At 38.0% G+C, this 17,671-nt stretch overlaps 1 protein-coding gene across 4 annotated transcripts in view; it reads left to right on the top strand.

Moving 5' to 3' along the window:
- RASSF3 (Ras association domain family member 3) overlaps positions 1 to 17,671 on the top strand; it is a 91,493-nt gene that overhangs the window by 66,271 nt on the left and 7,551 nt on the right. For all 4 annotated transcript variants that reach the window (XM_051963720.1, XM_051963722.1, XM_051963721.1 and 1 more), the window contains 2 exons: positions 8,419 to 8,526; positions 16,274 to 16,517. In XM_051963720.1, the coding sequence (XP_051819680.1) occupies positions 8,419 to 8,526; positions 16,274 to 16,517 (352 nt within the window). The remainder of the gene's footprint in view (positions 1 to 8,418; positions 8,527 to 16,273; positions 16,518 to 17,671) is intronic.

Raw genomic sequence — 17,671 nt, 5'->3', positions numbered from 1 at the left:
TGTAGTAAGATAAGCATTAATACCAGGCACGTATGACTCTCTGACATGTCAACAGCTAGTTCACCAGGGAAAGCTCTGGACCAAGGAGCAAACTGTGCTTTTAAGGTCAGGAATAGAGGTTTTGTAGATCCCAGAAACGGCTGCTCAGAAGCCTTCAGACTAAACAGAATTTGGTTTGTTTGTGTGTTTTGGAATACTTTTTCTTTTAAATACTTTATTATTTTAAGAAATGTACTTATAGGTTTTTGTTCTTTATTCATAACCATGTGAATTACAGACCAGATACTCTCATAAAGTAAAAATGTTCTAGCTTCTAGTTTCCTTTGATTTGGGACAGAAGGGGAAAGGTTCCAGGGATTGTTTCTCTAAGTAAAGGAATGGTCTTTTCTACAGGTTCTGCTGATTTATTCTGCTTTGAGTCTCTGCCAAAAACATCTGGCAAAATAATATAATGTAAATAGCACTTTATTTACTGTGTCATTTTTATGAAACAATTTAGTTCACTTAACTGGAAGTATTGAAAAATATGAGAACAGTGTACTATTAGACAATAATTGATTATAGTTAATATAATAATAATTGCTAATACTCAGATAGCACTTACTCATTGGATCGTCACTACCTCTCCTGCCAGGTGGATGTTTTTATTATCCTCATTTTTGCAGATGGGGAAACTGAGGCAGAGGTTAAGTGACTTGCTGGGAATCACACAGCTAGAAGCATCTGCGACCGAATTTAAACTCGAGTTTTCCTGCCATGAGGACCTGTGCTCTGTTTCTCACATCACCTTATACAGTTGATCAGGGAACAATCTGGATCCAGGTTGCTGAATTTGATCCCCTATGCTGGCAGGCCATTCAGTCTTATTCTTTCAGCTGCAGATTTCATCATTTAAGCTGGCCAGCTGTTACAACAACTATGGGCTTTTGACCAAAGGATCCTTGAATGATTATGAAATTGGAAGCATAATGCAGGAGAGGTCCAAAGGACCTGAGTTCAAGAACCAAATCTGCTACTAGCTGTGTGATCTTGGGCAAATCATTTAACTTTTAGCCTTAGTTTGTCATCTGTGAAATGGATCTGATAGCATTCTATCTACTATCCTTAGTGGCAGTTGTTTGGATATTTAGTATATTTTTGCTGTATAGTTTTGTTGATCTTTATTTTTATAGACATACACACACATATATGTAAATGAGTTTATTATTGTTTGTTATTATTGTTCAGTGATATCCATCTGTATTTTCTTGGCAAAAATACTGGAGTGGTTTGTCCTTTTCTTCCTCAGCTCATTTTATAGATGTGGGACCTTTTTTGAGGCAAAAAGGGTCCCACAGCTAGTAGCTATCTGAAGCTGAATTTGAAGTCAGGTCTTTTTGACCCCAAGCCTGGTGCTCTACCACCTAGCTGCCCTTCTTGTTTTTGGATAAGTGCACATCCATCTAGAAAAATACTTTGTTCAATTCAGCAAGCATTTATGTTAAGCTGGGCTCTGATTATATAATGATGAAAACAGCCTCTGCTTTTGTATTCTACTAAGATTCTATTCTGTTTATATTCCTCTGAGGAACTTTTAATTTCTGAGGGGAAATGACAATTAGCCATTCTAACTAGGTTAGTAGTGTCATAGGTTCATTAATTTTAGAGCTCTAAAGATTTTTTTTGCAGAGGAGTTTAGAGACTTGAATCCTAAGTCCTTTCCATTTCAAAAGCAACAGTTTTTCTGCTAAGTGAAAGAGAGTATTGAAAATAAAAAGAATAAAGGGATACAGGGATGATCATATTCTACATGGTTTCCATAGAATAGACTAGTTATGACAATCTTGTGGCCACTGACTGGGTCCAGTTTCTAATCCCATCTTCTATACAGAATAATGGGTGAAGACAATTGCATCTCTGTGGCATAGGGTGTGTTTCTCATGAGAAAATTCCTTTGAGACCGAAGGGAACCCCACCCATGAGCCAAGAGACCAGACTGACTGAAAAAACAGATTTTGCCGGGATTTGCTTCATGGAAATTTAAACTAGCCCTCACTGAAAATACCCCTTGTGATAATGGAGAAAGCAGAGAATACAGGAAAGTGAATTATTTTAAAAGGGATTTGTAAAAACTGGCCGCATGTAGACAGACATTGAGGTGGGCACCTAAATTGGTGGATGCCATCACAAATCACTCATGTGACATTCACAAATAGCTTTGCTTCCCTCCCTTCCACAATGAAAGAACAATGTGCATTTTCTTCCTTTTTTTCTCTCTTTCACATCTTCTTCCTGTGGTACCCATTTTTCACACTGTTCATTTGTCATTTCCCATTTCATGAATGAAAGAATTGTTTCTGTCTTTTAAGTTTGAAAATGCTCATAGGCATTATTTCTTCCAGATACAAATTCTGTCCCTTTTGTTTAGATTGCACAAGTGAGTGGTCCAGTCAGCAATAGCATTTAGAGTATTGGGGGAGGATCCCTTCCTGATTTAGGGGGGGAAACAAAAGTATTTAGCCTTTTGGAGAGGTTTATCCAAAAAATGGTTTCTTCAGGTCTAACAGTAAGAAACAATATCAAGAAAATTAATTAAAACCCCCATCACCACCAGCAGGAATGGGAGGTAGCTGAGTGATAGTGAATAGAGCGCCAGCTCTGGGTCCAGAGATTCTGAAATTCAAATTCTTCATCACTTACTAGTTTTGTGGCCCTAGGCAAGTAAGTTACTTAACCCATTGCCTCCAAAACAAAAAACTAGGAATGAAAGATTTGTACTTTCAGAACTCAAATTATAAGATAAAAATCACCAAAATTATTTGGAATTGGACAAGTCAACTATTAGAACAGTTTTGTTAAGAAAGAATCAGAAATAATTGAATTCACTAATTAATCACTAATAAATACAAAAACTTAAATGACCTATTGATGAGCTCCTTATTTGCTTTCTATACTTTTAATTAACTTTTTTATTTTCCCAAATAATTAAATTTCCTCTAAATTTTGAAATCTTAATATCTTTGCATGACTGACAGTACTTAAGCCGGAATGTGTCTTAAAAAAACTGGAAAACAGTCTGGTAAAAATTAGGCTTTGATTAGAATCTTATGCCTTATAACACAATAAATTCAGAATGATATATGATTTAAATATTAAAGATTATACCATTAAAAAAATTAGGGACAGCTAGTTGGTAGATAGAGCAGTGGATAGAGCACCAGTCCTGAAATTAGGAAGACCTAAGTTCAAATTTGGCCTCAGACACTTAACACTTTCTGGCTGGATGATCTTGGGCAAGTCACTTAACCCCAATTGCCTCTGCAAAAATAAAAATTTAAAAAATATATATTAGAAGAAAGTCAGATCAGATACATTTCTTAAAGGTGACTAAAAGGGGAATTCTTTCCAAGATTGACAGATAAATTACAAAAGGTAAAGTAGCGACTAATTGAATTTATTCTCTTTATATTTATTTTCTCTACATATTTACATATGTACTTGTTTGTCTTCTCCTTAAAAACATAAGCTCCTTTTGAGTGGGGATTTTTCCATTCATTGTCTTTCTATTTCTGGGGCCTATCTCAATGCCTGAGTAGACACTCAGCAAATATCTTTTCATTCATTAAAGTTTGAGCCACTTTATAGTTTCTTTCACTCAACTACTTCCCTTTAATAGTCAATGTATTTGGGTCTTTTTAGATTTCATTTGCTTTTTAGTGAATGACCCCAACTTGGTTTCTTGATAAGGAGCAGTAAATAGCAATGCGTTTTTGATATGTTATCTCCCTGTTTTAGCTTATATCCCCAGAGTCAAGCATAGATATTTGGGCTTCAGATTTTAGAGAGACTTTAGAGATTGTTTGGTTCAGCCCTGATTGAGTTTATAGTGTTTTTGATTGGAAGATCTTGACTTATTTATTTTTGATTTCTGGGAGAAGGAAGGACATTCCTAACCCGGTCAACTGATTTATCAGGTACCTACTGAGAACTTAAGTATTGTGCTAAGTGTCAGGAATACAAAGTAAAACATTACCTGCCTTCATAAATCTTACATTTTAATGTGGGAAATAATATGTGTAATACCTATGCATATATAAAATGTATACAAATCACTGCAAAGTAACCTGGGAAGAAAGATCTTAGAAGCTCTGGAAACCAGGAAAGGCATCCTTCAGTAAATATCCTGAACTGGGTGAAGAAAACCAGCAATATCTAGAGGTACAAGTATGGAACAAGAGGATAGACAGAGAAATGTGAAGATAGGGGATGGGATGTTATGGAGAGATCTCTAGTATGGTAGAATCGTGAACATTTCAGAAAGGGGAAATTGAAATATATGTAGATCAGAAAGGTAGGTAGGAAGGGACCTATTCTGTAAAGAGCTATAATTGCCAAATAAGGACTTTATATTTGATTCAAGAAGTGATTAGAATTTGAATGTATAGTTAGATCTTTGCTCGAGACCTTTGGCCACTGTGTGGAGGATAGATTGGAGTGGGGAGAGACCCAAATTAGGGAAGTAGTCTAGATTCAGAGATAATGAAGGTCTTAACAAGGGTGCTGGCCATGAAAGCTTATCTGAGCATTTTGGGGCAGAGAGTAGAGTGATGGATGACAACAGTGTTGCAAAAATGGGTGACTAGAAAGATGGTGGAACCTTGAATGTGAATAGAAAAGATTGGGAGAGGGATGAGTTTGACAGGAAAACTCGAGTTCTGTTTGGGCCTTGTTGCTTTTGAGATAGATGTCCATAGCATCAGTCCTGGAGTTAGAAGGAGCTGAGATCAAATGTAGTCTCAGATACTTACTAGCTTTATGACTCTGGGTGAGCCACTTAACCTTGATTAGAAGGAAGGAAGGGAGGGAGGGAAAGAGGGAAGGAAGAGGGAGGAAAGAGGAAGGGGGAAGGAAAGAGGGGAAAGGGGAAGGAGGAAGGAAAAAGGAGAAGGGAGAAGGAAGGAAGAAAGGAGGAAGGAAGGGAGGGAAGAATGGAGGGGGAGGGAGGAGATGTCAGTTCAAAATAGTTAATAGGCAGTTAGTGGTGTGGGTCAAGAACTGCAAGATTTTTAGAATCCATCTAATTCTCTTTCACTTCACAGATCAGAATATTGGGATCCAGAACTGGGTCCCACAGTGTGATTTAGGAGCAATTTATCAATAAACACTTATTAAGTGCTTATTATGTGCCAGGTGCTGTGCTAAACTCTGAGGATAAGAAAGGAGTTAAAACAGGTCCTGCCTTCAAAGAGCTTACGGTCTAGGTGGAGAGACTGTATATAAACACATACATATATACACAACTGGAAATAATTAACGGGGGGAGACATTGGAATTAAGAGGGGTTGGGAAAAACTTCAGGAGCAGAGCAGGAATTAGAACCCTGGGTTTTTTATTTTTAGTTATCCCCACATTTTTCATTGATCTCACCATCCTGATAAGTTTCTCTTTGCTATTTCTGGGAATACCCAAGCCTGATGTTAACATCTAAACAAAGCATCATTTAAAGGGATAAACAAGTTAGAGGAATCTTTATTAACATAGATAATTGAATGTTAATTTGAATTTACTTTAGATTTAAAAAAAAAAAAAAAACATCAAATGAGAAAGGAAATAACCAGCTCCACCTTTATAAGTCCTACCTGGCCTGGGCCACCAAGGTAGACTATTTTGATGGTGCTAGTTATAAAAACCTTGAAAATATAGCCATAAATGGGAAACCCAAATGAATTTTAAAATGAATGCTCTTTCTTCCTTCTTCCCCTCCCTTTGGGAGCAGAATTTATTCATTTTCAATCACATTCCTTTAGTACTGTGCCTTGCTACATGGTAAGTACTTTAAAAAAAAAAAAAAAGTTAAATTGGATGGAGCAATGGTTACTCCCAACTCAACCTGAAAAGAGCAGCATCTCATCCCTGTGGTCTGCCCTTCTTTCGAGAGCAATGCCATTGGGTGGTCATTGTTTCCCATCTTGGATTAAGTCATCAGTAGTATATATAGTCTAAGAAGTCTCAAGAAATGATGTACGTAGAAACAAAGCCTTCAGTTCCCAGAAGGAAGGAGAAAACCTTGCTTTCTGCTTCCTTTGTGACAGAGAATGAGTGTTGCTCAAAGGTGTTGTAGAAATCCTCGCTAATAAGGAGAAGGAGTTTTCTGACCGGGGCATTCTGGCCAGCTCTTTGAACCCACAGCCTTTGGGCCTGACCAGAGACTCCTGAAAAGAAAATTTGGGGGAGAGAGAATGGCTGCCAGAGCTTGTTAATGGGCATTCTTGATGAAAGCCATGGAATGAACATATGCTTTGGAGTTGGTCTGATTTCCGTGGAGTTAATCCAGGGGCTGACCTTACGTGCCTTAAGCAAGGTAGTTCCCGCCCAGTCTTCTCTTCGCAGGGAATGGGCTGGCGCTCCCCCTTGGTTCCCCTCTCCAAGTCTTAACCCCGAGCTTGAGAACTGAAGGACAGTTTCAGACTATATATGGTGTTGGTGTGAGTATAGCACTGTAGTAGAAATCCTCAGTGTATTTATAACCCTAGTTGCTGCACGGAGAGGATTGAGAACAAATGCCAGCTTGGATAATATCCAGCTGTGAGGATTGAATTTGTACAAGCGTGATGAGTCTGGGTTGTAAGAAACAAGTGTTCAAAAGCTTCATGATGGGGCAGGTGGGGAAGAAACCAGTTTAATAAATCTAATTTTAATTGCTCTTTATACAATCAAATTGATTATTTTTAGATTGTCTCTGACCGTTTTTAAATCTCCTTTCATTGTCTTTTATCCCAATTCTTGTTGTTTTTAAATTGGGAAATCTTTTCTCTTGAATTTTAAAACCTTACCCCTGGCAGTCTATGAAGGGTAGAATGATTTGATTACATTTGAATCATTACTTAATACTTTGGGGATCTCTATAATCAACACAAATAGTTTAGGTATATTAACTCCTTTTGTTTTCACTATGGTATAAACGGAGTTCCATGAGTCATGAAGTCCTGAATCCTCTCTTAGATACTGAGTAACTGTATATATGATCCTAAAACAAATTATTTACCCTTTGCCCTGCTTATCTGTCTAATGAATAATAATAATAATTTTTTTTTTTACCTTCCCAGGGTAAAAGTGTTTGAGACTAGATTTGAATTCTGAGGCGCCTAATTCTATAGCCAGTATTAAGTCCATTGCACCATCCAGCTGCCATGCTTTATAAATCTTAAATAAGTATTAGTGTCACTCTGTTTACTGATTTAGTTCAGTGATTTTTTAAAGAGATCTTTAATTTTAGTGATTCCCCATAATAGTTGATTATAAGTTTACTGAAAGTTGCCATTTTTTGGGCTTGTTTTTTATAACTCTAAGTCACATTGGGGCAGCCAAGTAGGTGGGTGTATGGTGGTACAGTGGACAGAGTGCCAGGTCTAGAGGCTGGAAAATGACTGTGTGATCCTTGGCAAGTCACTTAACACTTAACCTTATTTTCGTTAGTTTCTTCATCTCTAAAGAAAGAACTGTAAAACAACTGGACCTAGAGTCAGAAATACTTGAGTTCAAATTCAGGCTCGGACACTTAGCTGTGTGACCCTGGCAAGTCATTTAACTCTGCCTCAGTTTCCCCATCTGTCAAATGAGTCAAAAGGGGAAATGGCAAGTATTTTTGCCAAGAAAACCCCAAATGAGGTCACAGAGTCGGACACGATTCAAATGATTAAACAACAATAACAAAAGCACATCTGGCCTTCAGCATAAAAATGCGGTTTACTGAGAAAGGCACAAGACTGCAGTTTAAGTCCCAGCTCTGCTTCTAACTTGGTGTATAATCATGGATCAGGCCTTTTCCTTCTCTGAGCTTCATTTTATTTATTTGTGAAAGACAGGTTTATACTAGACCTTCTATAGACCTGTAGTCTATAATCTTGATTTCTGATTATGTGACTTCCTTGTAACTTGCAGTTCAAAAAAATTAAATTGTTCTCTGCACATAATATGATTAATCTTCAGTGGATGTTTATTTATTCCCTATCCTCCGATCTGGGAAGACAGGACCAGGTTCAGATTCATGAATTCTTCTTGGGGGGACGGGGAGCGCTTTTAAAATATTGCCTTAAATATTGTATGGAATGGAAATTGTCGGTCTAGATCAGAGAAGGAAGCGATTTAGCGGTCTCCTTCTCCAGAACTGATTCTCCTGCCAAGAAGTGACTTTTTTTAGGCAGGAGGGATTTTGAAACAAATGCCACATGTGTTAGTGTGGTTTTCGGGTCTGTTTTTAAATACGCAGAGCAGGTTGACAGTCAGAGGCTGAGAACTGCAGCTGGGTTGGAGTGGGTGGAGTGTGTTTCAAGGTTAAGTACACCAAGGTTGTTCTTCCCTGGAATGCAAAAGGAACCCCAGCTTATCGTGTTTTCTCTCATATTGTTAATGAGCGGCCCTGATTTGTTTCTCTTATAGGATGTTGAGAAAGAAAAGGAAACCCACAATTATCTCAGCACAGAGGAAATCAAAGAGAAGGTTCACAACTACAATTTAGCTGTTACAGACAAACTGAAGATGACTTTGGTAAGAATCCCATTTTGACAGTTTTGGTGAATGTGAATAATCAGAATATTTTGAATCTCAGGCTAAAAATGAGCAGGGGTCTAATGTTCAAAGCAGATGTGACATGGAGGTTGAGCCTTCACACTGGTTCAGTTTCATGGGGCCGCCTGTTGGCCTGCCCTAAAATTGGGGAAAAGATCTCATTTGGGGTTCTCTTAAAAAATCAATGCACTGAATTAAGACACGGACTTTTAAAGAATTCTGCACATCATCAAAGAATCATTAACAATGAGCCTAATCAGTGTCAACCTGTTCAGTTTGTAACAAGACCTCCAGTAATTTTATCTTGCAAAGATATACTTGAAAGTGTGAGAGAAAGAGATATTATGCTTGAAATTTGGAATGTGATCAAGTTGGAATCTCTATTATCTAAATGGGGCTTTTGGTGTGTGTGTATGTAATACTTAATGCTCAGCTTTCAGTGCATTGCTTAATTATTCATTTTCACAGGAAGAAAATGAAGAAAGATTTCTTACCAGATTAAGAATGGAAAACTTTCTGCAACATTCTCTTGTAATTGTGTTTAGAGTTGTTATAAGAAGAAGGGGTGGGGATTGGAATAAGGGCTCTGGGTCACAATAAATTGACAATATTTAGTCAGAGTATTTGTTTAGCACCTGCTATGAGCTTTGAGGCAGCTAAGTGACTCAGTGGAGGCAATGCTTCCTGGAGTCAGGAAGACTAATCTTCATGAATTCAAATCTGGCCTCACTCTTAGTTGTGTGATTTGTCATTTGTCATCAGTGACCCTATGACTCCTTCATATATCTCTTTGTTTTTCATATTTATGTTTCCCTTGGTTTCTGTTCCCCTCTCCCCCAGAGGATCCTATATCGACCCGAGTAGGATCACTGACTTTATATACATACATACATGTGTATGTATTTATACACATTCATACACACACACACACACACACACAAACAGGCAAAGTTTGATGGCATGGGATACATATTTACCTCAGCTTCCTCATCTGTCAAGTGGATTGGTGAAGAAAATGGCAAACCATTTCAGTGTTTTTGCTAAGAAAACCCCAAATGCAGTCACAAAGAGTCGAACATGACTGAAACTAAACAACTATGTACTAAGCAAAGGGGATACAGAGTATAATAAAAAAAAAAATAGAGTATCCCCTAATCTGAATAATATTTTTTTATTGAGAGATTTATAAAGTTATATATATGAATATATATAAAATAAATATAGGGAAAGAGTCTGAATCTATGATTTCATAGGAAAAGATGAATTAAGTTCATCTATAAAGTTCAGCACCTTCTCTGAAGCTTAAAAATTAGTTAAAACCCCTTCTCGAAAGAATTTTTGTTTTATGCGAGTTATATCTATCAGTATTTACCATATTTGAAATTACAACATCTGAGTATTATTAAGAAAATAGTTTTGACTTCATGGACCTCCCTAAAAAGGTCTTGGAGACCTGGACCCCCTGAGGTCCCTGGACCTCTGTTTCAGTTTGAGTTTGAGACCACTGTTCTAGGCAACTTTCTAAACTCCTAGAAGTCAAAACCGTTTGGAACCTCTGGCCTGGAGAAATGAGTTGGAGCTTGACCCCCCTGGGGCTTTCTGGTTTCAAGGCCTGCTCTATCCACATGCATCACTACCTTTTGTATGTAATACATTTAAAAAATAAAATACAATGGGTTTGGGAGGATCAGGAAAGTCTTCATATAAAAGATGCTGGAGCTGCATCTTGAAGAAGGGAGGGGAATCTATGCAGCAGAGGTGAGTCGGGAGGAATGGCTTGTATAAAGGCAAGAAGAATGTCATGGAAGAACACAGAGGAAGACAAATGAGTTGCATTGCAGAGCCCTGGAAGGATGTATAGTAAATTTGAACAAGATCAGTCAGGGCTATGTTATGAAGAGCTTTTAAAAACTAAATAGAGGAGTTTACATCGAATACTAGGGGCAGTGAGGATTCATTGGAGTTTATTGGCTAGGGAGTAACGCACAGTAAGATCCATGATTAGGGCAAAGCATTCTGGAAGTTGAATAGAGGGAACATGGATTTGAGTGGGGAGAAACTTGGTGCAAGGAGGCTTAATTAGGAGACCATTGCAGTAGTCCCAGAGAAAGGTTATGGTAGCTTAAGGAAAGTAATAACTGTGTGAATTGACTATAGGGGTCAGACACAAGAGATACTATGACTTGTGATGGAAAATGCCATCCATATCCAGAGAGAACCATAGAGACAATGCAGAGTCACTTTTTTTGTTTGCTTTTTCTTTCTTGTGGTTTTTCCCATTTGTTCTGATTTTTCTTCCACAACATGAGTAATATGGAAATATGTTTAAAATTATTATATCCGTATAACCTTTATCAGATTGCTTGCTGTCTTGAGGATGGAGGAAATGAGAGAGGGAGGAAAAAAAAAATTTGGAACACAAAGTCTTACAAAAATGACTTTTGAAAACTATCTTTACCTGTAATTGGTTGGAGGTGAGGAGTACAAGTGAAGTACAAGAGATGCTATGGAAGTAGAGACAGCAGGATTTGTCTATTGATTGGCTATTCAGGGATGATGGAAGGTGATGAAAAGTTGAGGATAAGTAATTCCAAGGTTATAAACTTGGAAGATTGAGTGATAAAGGCTTAGGAGGAAAGATGAGTTTTGTTTTGGATGTGTTGTGTTTGAGATGTTTTTAGGATGTCCATTTGAAAATGCCAGATGAGAGAGAGAGAGAGAGAGAAAGAAAGAGAGAGAGACAGAGAGACAGAGACGGGGGGGGGGGGGGAATCTGTATAAAGATGATCATTAAAACTATTGGCACTGATGAGATGATTAAGGGGAGGGTTTTAGGACAAACCATGGAGAGCACCCAAAATTAGGGGACATGATAAGGATGATAAAGCAGCAGAATAAACTTGAGATAGAGCAATCAGTTATAATTTAGAGAAGAATCAGGAGAGAGCAGTGTCATGAAAACCCAGAAAGGAGAGAATGAGTAATCCAAGAGGGAGAAAGGTGGTCAGTTGCAGTGTAAGAAAGATGAAAACTAACATTTGGCAGTAAGAGCAGTATTGATGTTGGAAAGAGCAATTTCCGATAAGGGATGAGTTCAGGAGCTTGATTGCAAAAGTTTGAGGAAATAGCTTTTTCTCTGGAATTGAGAGTGAAGAGAGAGGAAGAGATTGAGGTCTGTAGCTTGAGAGGACAGTGAAATCTCCTAATTTTCATTTTTTGTTATTGTTTGTGTGAAGTTCCAATAACAAAGAACAATTACTTAGTTCCAGCTTCTTCCCTTTCTCTTTCTTCCTCTTCTCCCCCAAATCTCTTTCTCCCTTTGTTCACATGGGGAGTTCACATGCGGGAGCTCTGCCCAAAGGAATATAAATTTTGATCACCTATACTTTGCTAAGTTGTGTTTGGAGGCTAGATTTTTTTCTTCCATTGTTATTTATTCTCATTATTTTTTGAAATACTAGGACAATTAACTCTTTTGTCTTATGTAGTGTTCATTTATAATATACCTCCGGAAAACAGGTTTTGATAAAGCCCATCATGATTTAAATGGAGCTACTTGACTATGCCTTTACACCCTAATCTCTCTGGCTGTCACTGATTGGTCAATGATAGGTCCCAGCTTAGGTCTCACTTGCTCATTGGGTTGCAAAGGCTCTGAGTGAGTGTAAATAGCAGTTGTTTCTGTTCTGACTGAGACCACAGAAAGACTAGCTTTAAAAAGCCATGGTTTCCCATTTGCAAGTCAAGACATCACCCTCCTGATGTCATTGATCCTCTTCTAGAACTAAGAATGAACAAAGGATGAACATCTTTTTCTTTACCCTCCTACCCCCTTTTAATAGCATAATAGGTCCCTGAAGCTGTCTTTTACCTAGCTACAAACAATTAGGGCTTAATTTGGATTAGCCCATTTCAAGCATGTGCTATCAAATTCATTGCCCTCTTTGATAGAACCTTTGGAACCATGGTTACTTTCCCAAGGACATGAGCAAAAAGAATCCCAATTTTATTCTTTATTTTTATAGGCCTTAAAAGTACCCAAAGGATCAGAAATCTAGAGCTTGGAAAGACCCTAGCAGCCCTCAAACCCCCTTCACCTTTCCAGTTTCCTTAATCCTATCTTACCCCCTTACCATGTGCTCTAATTCAATGACACTAACTTCCTTGCTATTTCTTGAAAAAAATACCAGGCTCTAGTCATTATCATTAACTGTGCTTCATATCTCCTCATCTGTGCCTCCTGGTTTCTAATCTAACTAAAATCTCACTCCCCTCCCCTTTTTTCTCCTTCCTTTCTTCCTTCCCTCCCTTCTTCCTTCTCTTCCTCCCTTCTTCCTTCCTTCTTTCCTTCTCTTCTTCCCTTCTTCCTTCTCTCCTTCCCTCCCTCCCTTCTTCTTTCCCTCCCTTTCCCTCTCTTTCTTCCTTTCTTCCCTCCTTTCTTTTTTCCCTTCCTCCCTTTCTCCCTCCCTTTCCCTTTCTTCCTCCCTTCCTCCCTCCCTCCCTCCTGTTGTTGAAGTTTTTCAGTTTATTTAATAAATAGTAATATTTTACCCCCAATTACATGTTAAAACAATTTAAAATTTTTTAAAAAGTTCTAAGTTCCATATTCTGTCTTTCTTCTTCCCCTTCTCCCTGCCTGAGATGGTAAGTGATCTGAAATAGATTTTACATGTGCAATCCTGTAAAACATTTCCATATTAGTCATTTTGTATAAGTAGACTCAAACAGAAAGAGTGAGAGAGAGAAAGTGGGAAAATAGCATGCTTCAGTCTGTATTCAGATAATATCAATTCTTTCTCTGGAGACAGATAACATGTTTCATCATGAGTCCTTTGGGATTGTTCTTAGATCATTTTATTGCAGTGACCATCCAAGTCATTCACAGTTGATTATCATACAAGTACATATTGTGTCCAGTGTTGTCATTCTGCCCATTTCTCTGCATCAGTTCATGTAAGTCCAGGTTATTTGTTTTTTTTTAAATCATTCTATTTGGCATTTCTTATAGTGCAATAATGTTTCATCATATTCACATACCACGGCATTCTGTGCCTTATTTAGCCATTCCCTAATTGAATCACTTCAACAAAAAAGACCTGCTATACATATTTCTATACAAATAGGTCTTTTTCTCTATTTTAAAAATCTCACTTTCTACAAGAAACCTTCCTTGATTGATTCTAGTGCCTTCCCTCTGTTGCTTATCTCTGATTTATCCTGTAGATGATTTGTTTGTATGTTGTCCCCTGTTAGGTTATAATTTCCTTGAAAGCAAACCATCTTTTGCTCTTTTGGGGTGTATCTTTAGGGCTTAGCAAATGCTTATTAACTGACTCTAAACCACATGAATTGGACCTATAGACTTGTAGACAAACAATGAGCAGTAAAGGAGGAGTTAGTCAGTTATCTTTCTGTTCTGTTCACCTTTAAGTGACTCACTCACTTGACAAAAATGAGTCATTATAAAATCAGTCTATTGCAATTATGAGATTCAGATGTCTTTATAAGATAATAGGGGAAACCCAGTGTTTGTTAAACTTAAAGATCCCAGTTATTGGGATAAGAACTAACTTTGGACAATAGCTGCTGAGAAAACTGGAAAAATATGGCCAAAATTAGACATAGACAAACATCTCATATTTGTATAGCAATCAAACTGGGTTCATGATTTAGACATAAATATCATAAGCTGATTAGAGGAACATGGGAGAAATTACCTGTCAGAACTATGGATAGTGGAATCTTGGACCCTATTGGTACTTCTCTTTAACATATGTTGGACTGGATGAGCCAAGCATTTGCCCTTTCAGTTTATGACAGCAACACCAGTGCCCTTAGGATTTCCCTCCTGATCCCTCACGATGGTATTCCAGGCTTCTTACTCATCTGGGACAGAGTCCTATTCTCCTTTCTATCTTTCTGGATGCCTGTGTTTCCACTTGTCTCCTGGGATGGAGTCCCAGCTTTCCGCCTTTAAGGCTACCCTGAATGATTCCTTGGTAACCTTTATTTTACTTGATCCAAGGGAGCCCTTATTTAGTGACCACTCAAGAATGGTAATAAAAATGCTTTAAAATGAGAGATTCTTAATCTTTTTGGTATATGATGACCGCCCCTTCCCCGCCTTGGGCAGTCTGATGAAAGCTGCTGATCCTTTCTTAGAAAGTTTTTGAATGCATAAAATAAAATACTAGAATTACCAAGGAAATCAGTTCTATTGAAATACTGTTGTTTTTGAAGTGTTTTTTTTAAATTCATGAAATCCAGGTTTGAAATTCCTGTATTGAGGCCGCCAAGTGGTTGTAGGGAAAATCATGAAAAGGAGACATTGAGTAGTTGAGAACAAAATGCATGGATTTCATTTATACGTTACTTTTTTTTCCCCCCTCTTGAGGATTATGGCCATATGTCCCCATAAGCTTTCTCCCAGGAACTTCCCTTTTAACATCTGCCTTCCATGTGCCTCCCAAAGTGCCTAAAGGTTCTGTTTTCCTCCAGCCTGGCAGAAATTGCCATGGGAAGAAGCCTCCTATTATCTCTCCTTTGCCTGCTACTCTCTAAACCAGTAGGCCCTAACCCTTCCACCAGTGCTGTACATCCCCCCACACACACACTCAAAAGACCTTAACTTAATCCAGCTTACTAAATTTCTTTTTAGCAACCCAAGAAATGGAATTGTAATTCCATTCGTAAATTATGAACAAATGTTCATTATGATTTCCAGAGGTTAACTCTTGCAGTCTAAAAAAAATGTTAATCTTGAAAGTTCATCATAACCTGTTTCATGTTGATGAAGTAAGAAATGATGTCTTAAGTAAAACAATAATCCATCAAATGATCTTTTCCAGCCTCTTGGGATACCCTTTTTGTTAGGATGTCTCAAAATTAAAATTGTGGCTTTCTTTTTTTCTCCAAGGGCTCATTATCTTTTATGATAGGGATACCTCCTTTGTGCATTGAGCCCAGATAGTTCTCATTAACCATAGTTCATGGTTTGACTAACAGGGATTTGAAGGGAGGGATTACCTTAAAAATGGGTCCAGACTTCTTCCATGTGCCTCTAGCAGCATGAATCAGAAGGTCTTATAGACGTAAATATATCAAAGCCAACAGAGAATCTTCTAAAATTTCCCCATCTGCCCAACAGACTGGGCTGATGGACTGTGTGCCCTTCACATGAAGGCTTCCCATTGAAGTCTCTTTTTAATCTTGAGCTATAATTTCATTGATCTGGGGAACCTGCAGCATGGAAACTCATTTAGCAACTGATCTAAGACCACAATTCTATAAAATTGCCAGGAGCAGTGAGAGATTAAGTGACCTGTTGGCAGCAGTCCTACAGCTAGCATGAACTGAAGGCTACCTAAGTCCATGGCCCACTCTCTCAACATCACCCCACACTTAGGCCCTTTCACTTTAGGGGAAAATCTTTAGAGATCATCCTTCACCAAAATACAAGAGCAGAAGTATTCTTCTTGATGCTGGCTCCATCTTCCATCTTACGTTATTTTATTTTTTAGTTGTCCACTTATTTATTTAAAATTTTTTTAATCAAAGCTTTTTATTTTTAAAACATATGTAAGGATAATTTTTTGCCCTTGACCCTTGTGTTCTAAGTTCCTTTCTCCCCACTTCCTCTCACCCTCTCCCCCTAAATGACAAATAATCTAATGACTTCCAAACTCCAGGGCTTGACTGGACCATGTTCTTTGTCTTCCTGCTACAGAATTCCAATGGGATTTACACTGGCTTCATCAAAGTTCAGATGGAATTGTGCAGACCTCTCAGTGTGTGGACTTCTCGGAACCAAGAAAAGCATGCCTTCATTAATAATGGCTGCATGAATACCCTTCACATCAGCAGCACCAACACTGTCCGGGAAGTTATTGAGGCCTTGCTCAAAAAGTTTCTAGTGTCTGAAAGCCCAGCCAAGTTTGCACTTTATAAACGTTGTCACAAGGAAGATCAAGGTATGCTGTTCTTGGCCCTTCTTATCTTCATCATTCCTGTGCCTAGGGTACCTTCAATAGCTCCTCGTCCATCCTTATCGCATGCAACTTTTTTCGTTGATCAGTAAGGACGTATTAAGTACTGATGATGTGTCAGATAATATACCAGGCACTGAAGTGCGTATATAGATGAAAAAGAACCATTTCTGCCCTTAAGGAATAGTCTTTACATTTGACAAAAATCACATATAAGATGCTAGAGCTAGAAGAGATCTCAAGGATCACTTTGACCTCTTCATTTTACAGATGAGACAACTGAGGGCCTGGAGAATTTAAATCACTTACCCGGTCACAGAAAAAGGAAGTTTCAGGGATGGGAGGAAAATCCATGTCTTCTCCCTGCAGTTATCAACGCACTGAGTTCAGATGTGCTGGCTGTATGATCATGTAATTTCTGTTTGCCTCAGTTTCCTTCATTGTAAAATGGGGATAATAACAACCCCCAACCTTCCCCAGGGTTGTTGTAAGGATCGACAGATATTTAATATTTAACATTAATACTTAAATATTTAATTAAATATTACATTATCATACTTTATTTAATACTTCAAATATTTAATTTTAATATTTATAAAATTCTGACACATCATAGGTGCTATATAAATGCTAGCTAGCTAGCTAGTAGTAGTAAATTGTTGTTGTGGTAGTAGGGATATCATCCAGCTAGCCATTGACTCGAACACACCACACACACATATACACACTGAAAGAAAATATACCCCATATGTTGAACGCTTTCCCCATTGTTGTTCAGTCACTTCATTCTATCCGATTTCTTATGACCCTATTTGGGATTTTTGTGTTTTCTTCTCCAGCTCATTTTACAGATAAGGAAACTGCGGCAGATAGGGTTAGGTGAATTTCCTAGGGTCACACAGCCAGAATCTGAGGCAGGATTTGAATTAATAACGTTTTACCTGGATCCAGACCCAGCCCTCTTTCCACTAATCCCACCTAGCTGCCCAACCCTCTTCCTTGTGACATAGAATAAAACAGCTCAGCAAACCAATCAACTCAGTGCCCAGTTTGAGAATATATGGGACATCATGCATCTGTAGACAGGACAGAAGTGTTATTTCATCATTTCTTCTCTGGTAGCCATTGATTGTTGCTAG

This window comes from Antechinus flavipes, chromosome 5, assembly GCF_016432865.1.
Source record: "Antechinus flavipes isolate AdamAnt ecotype Samford, QLD, Australia chromosome 5, AdamAnt_v2, whole genome shotgun sequence".
Taxonomy (NCBI): Eukaryota; Metazoa; Chordata; class Mammalia; order Dasyuromorphia; family Dasyuridae; genus Antechinus; species Antechinus flavipes.
The sequence above is the reverse complement of the archived record's forward strand: the minus strand, read 5'-3'. Positions and strand labels throughout refer to the sequence as shown.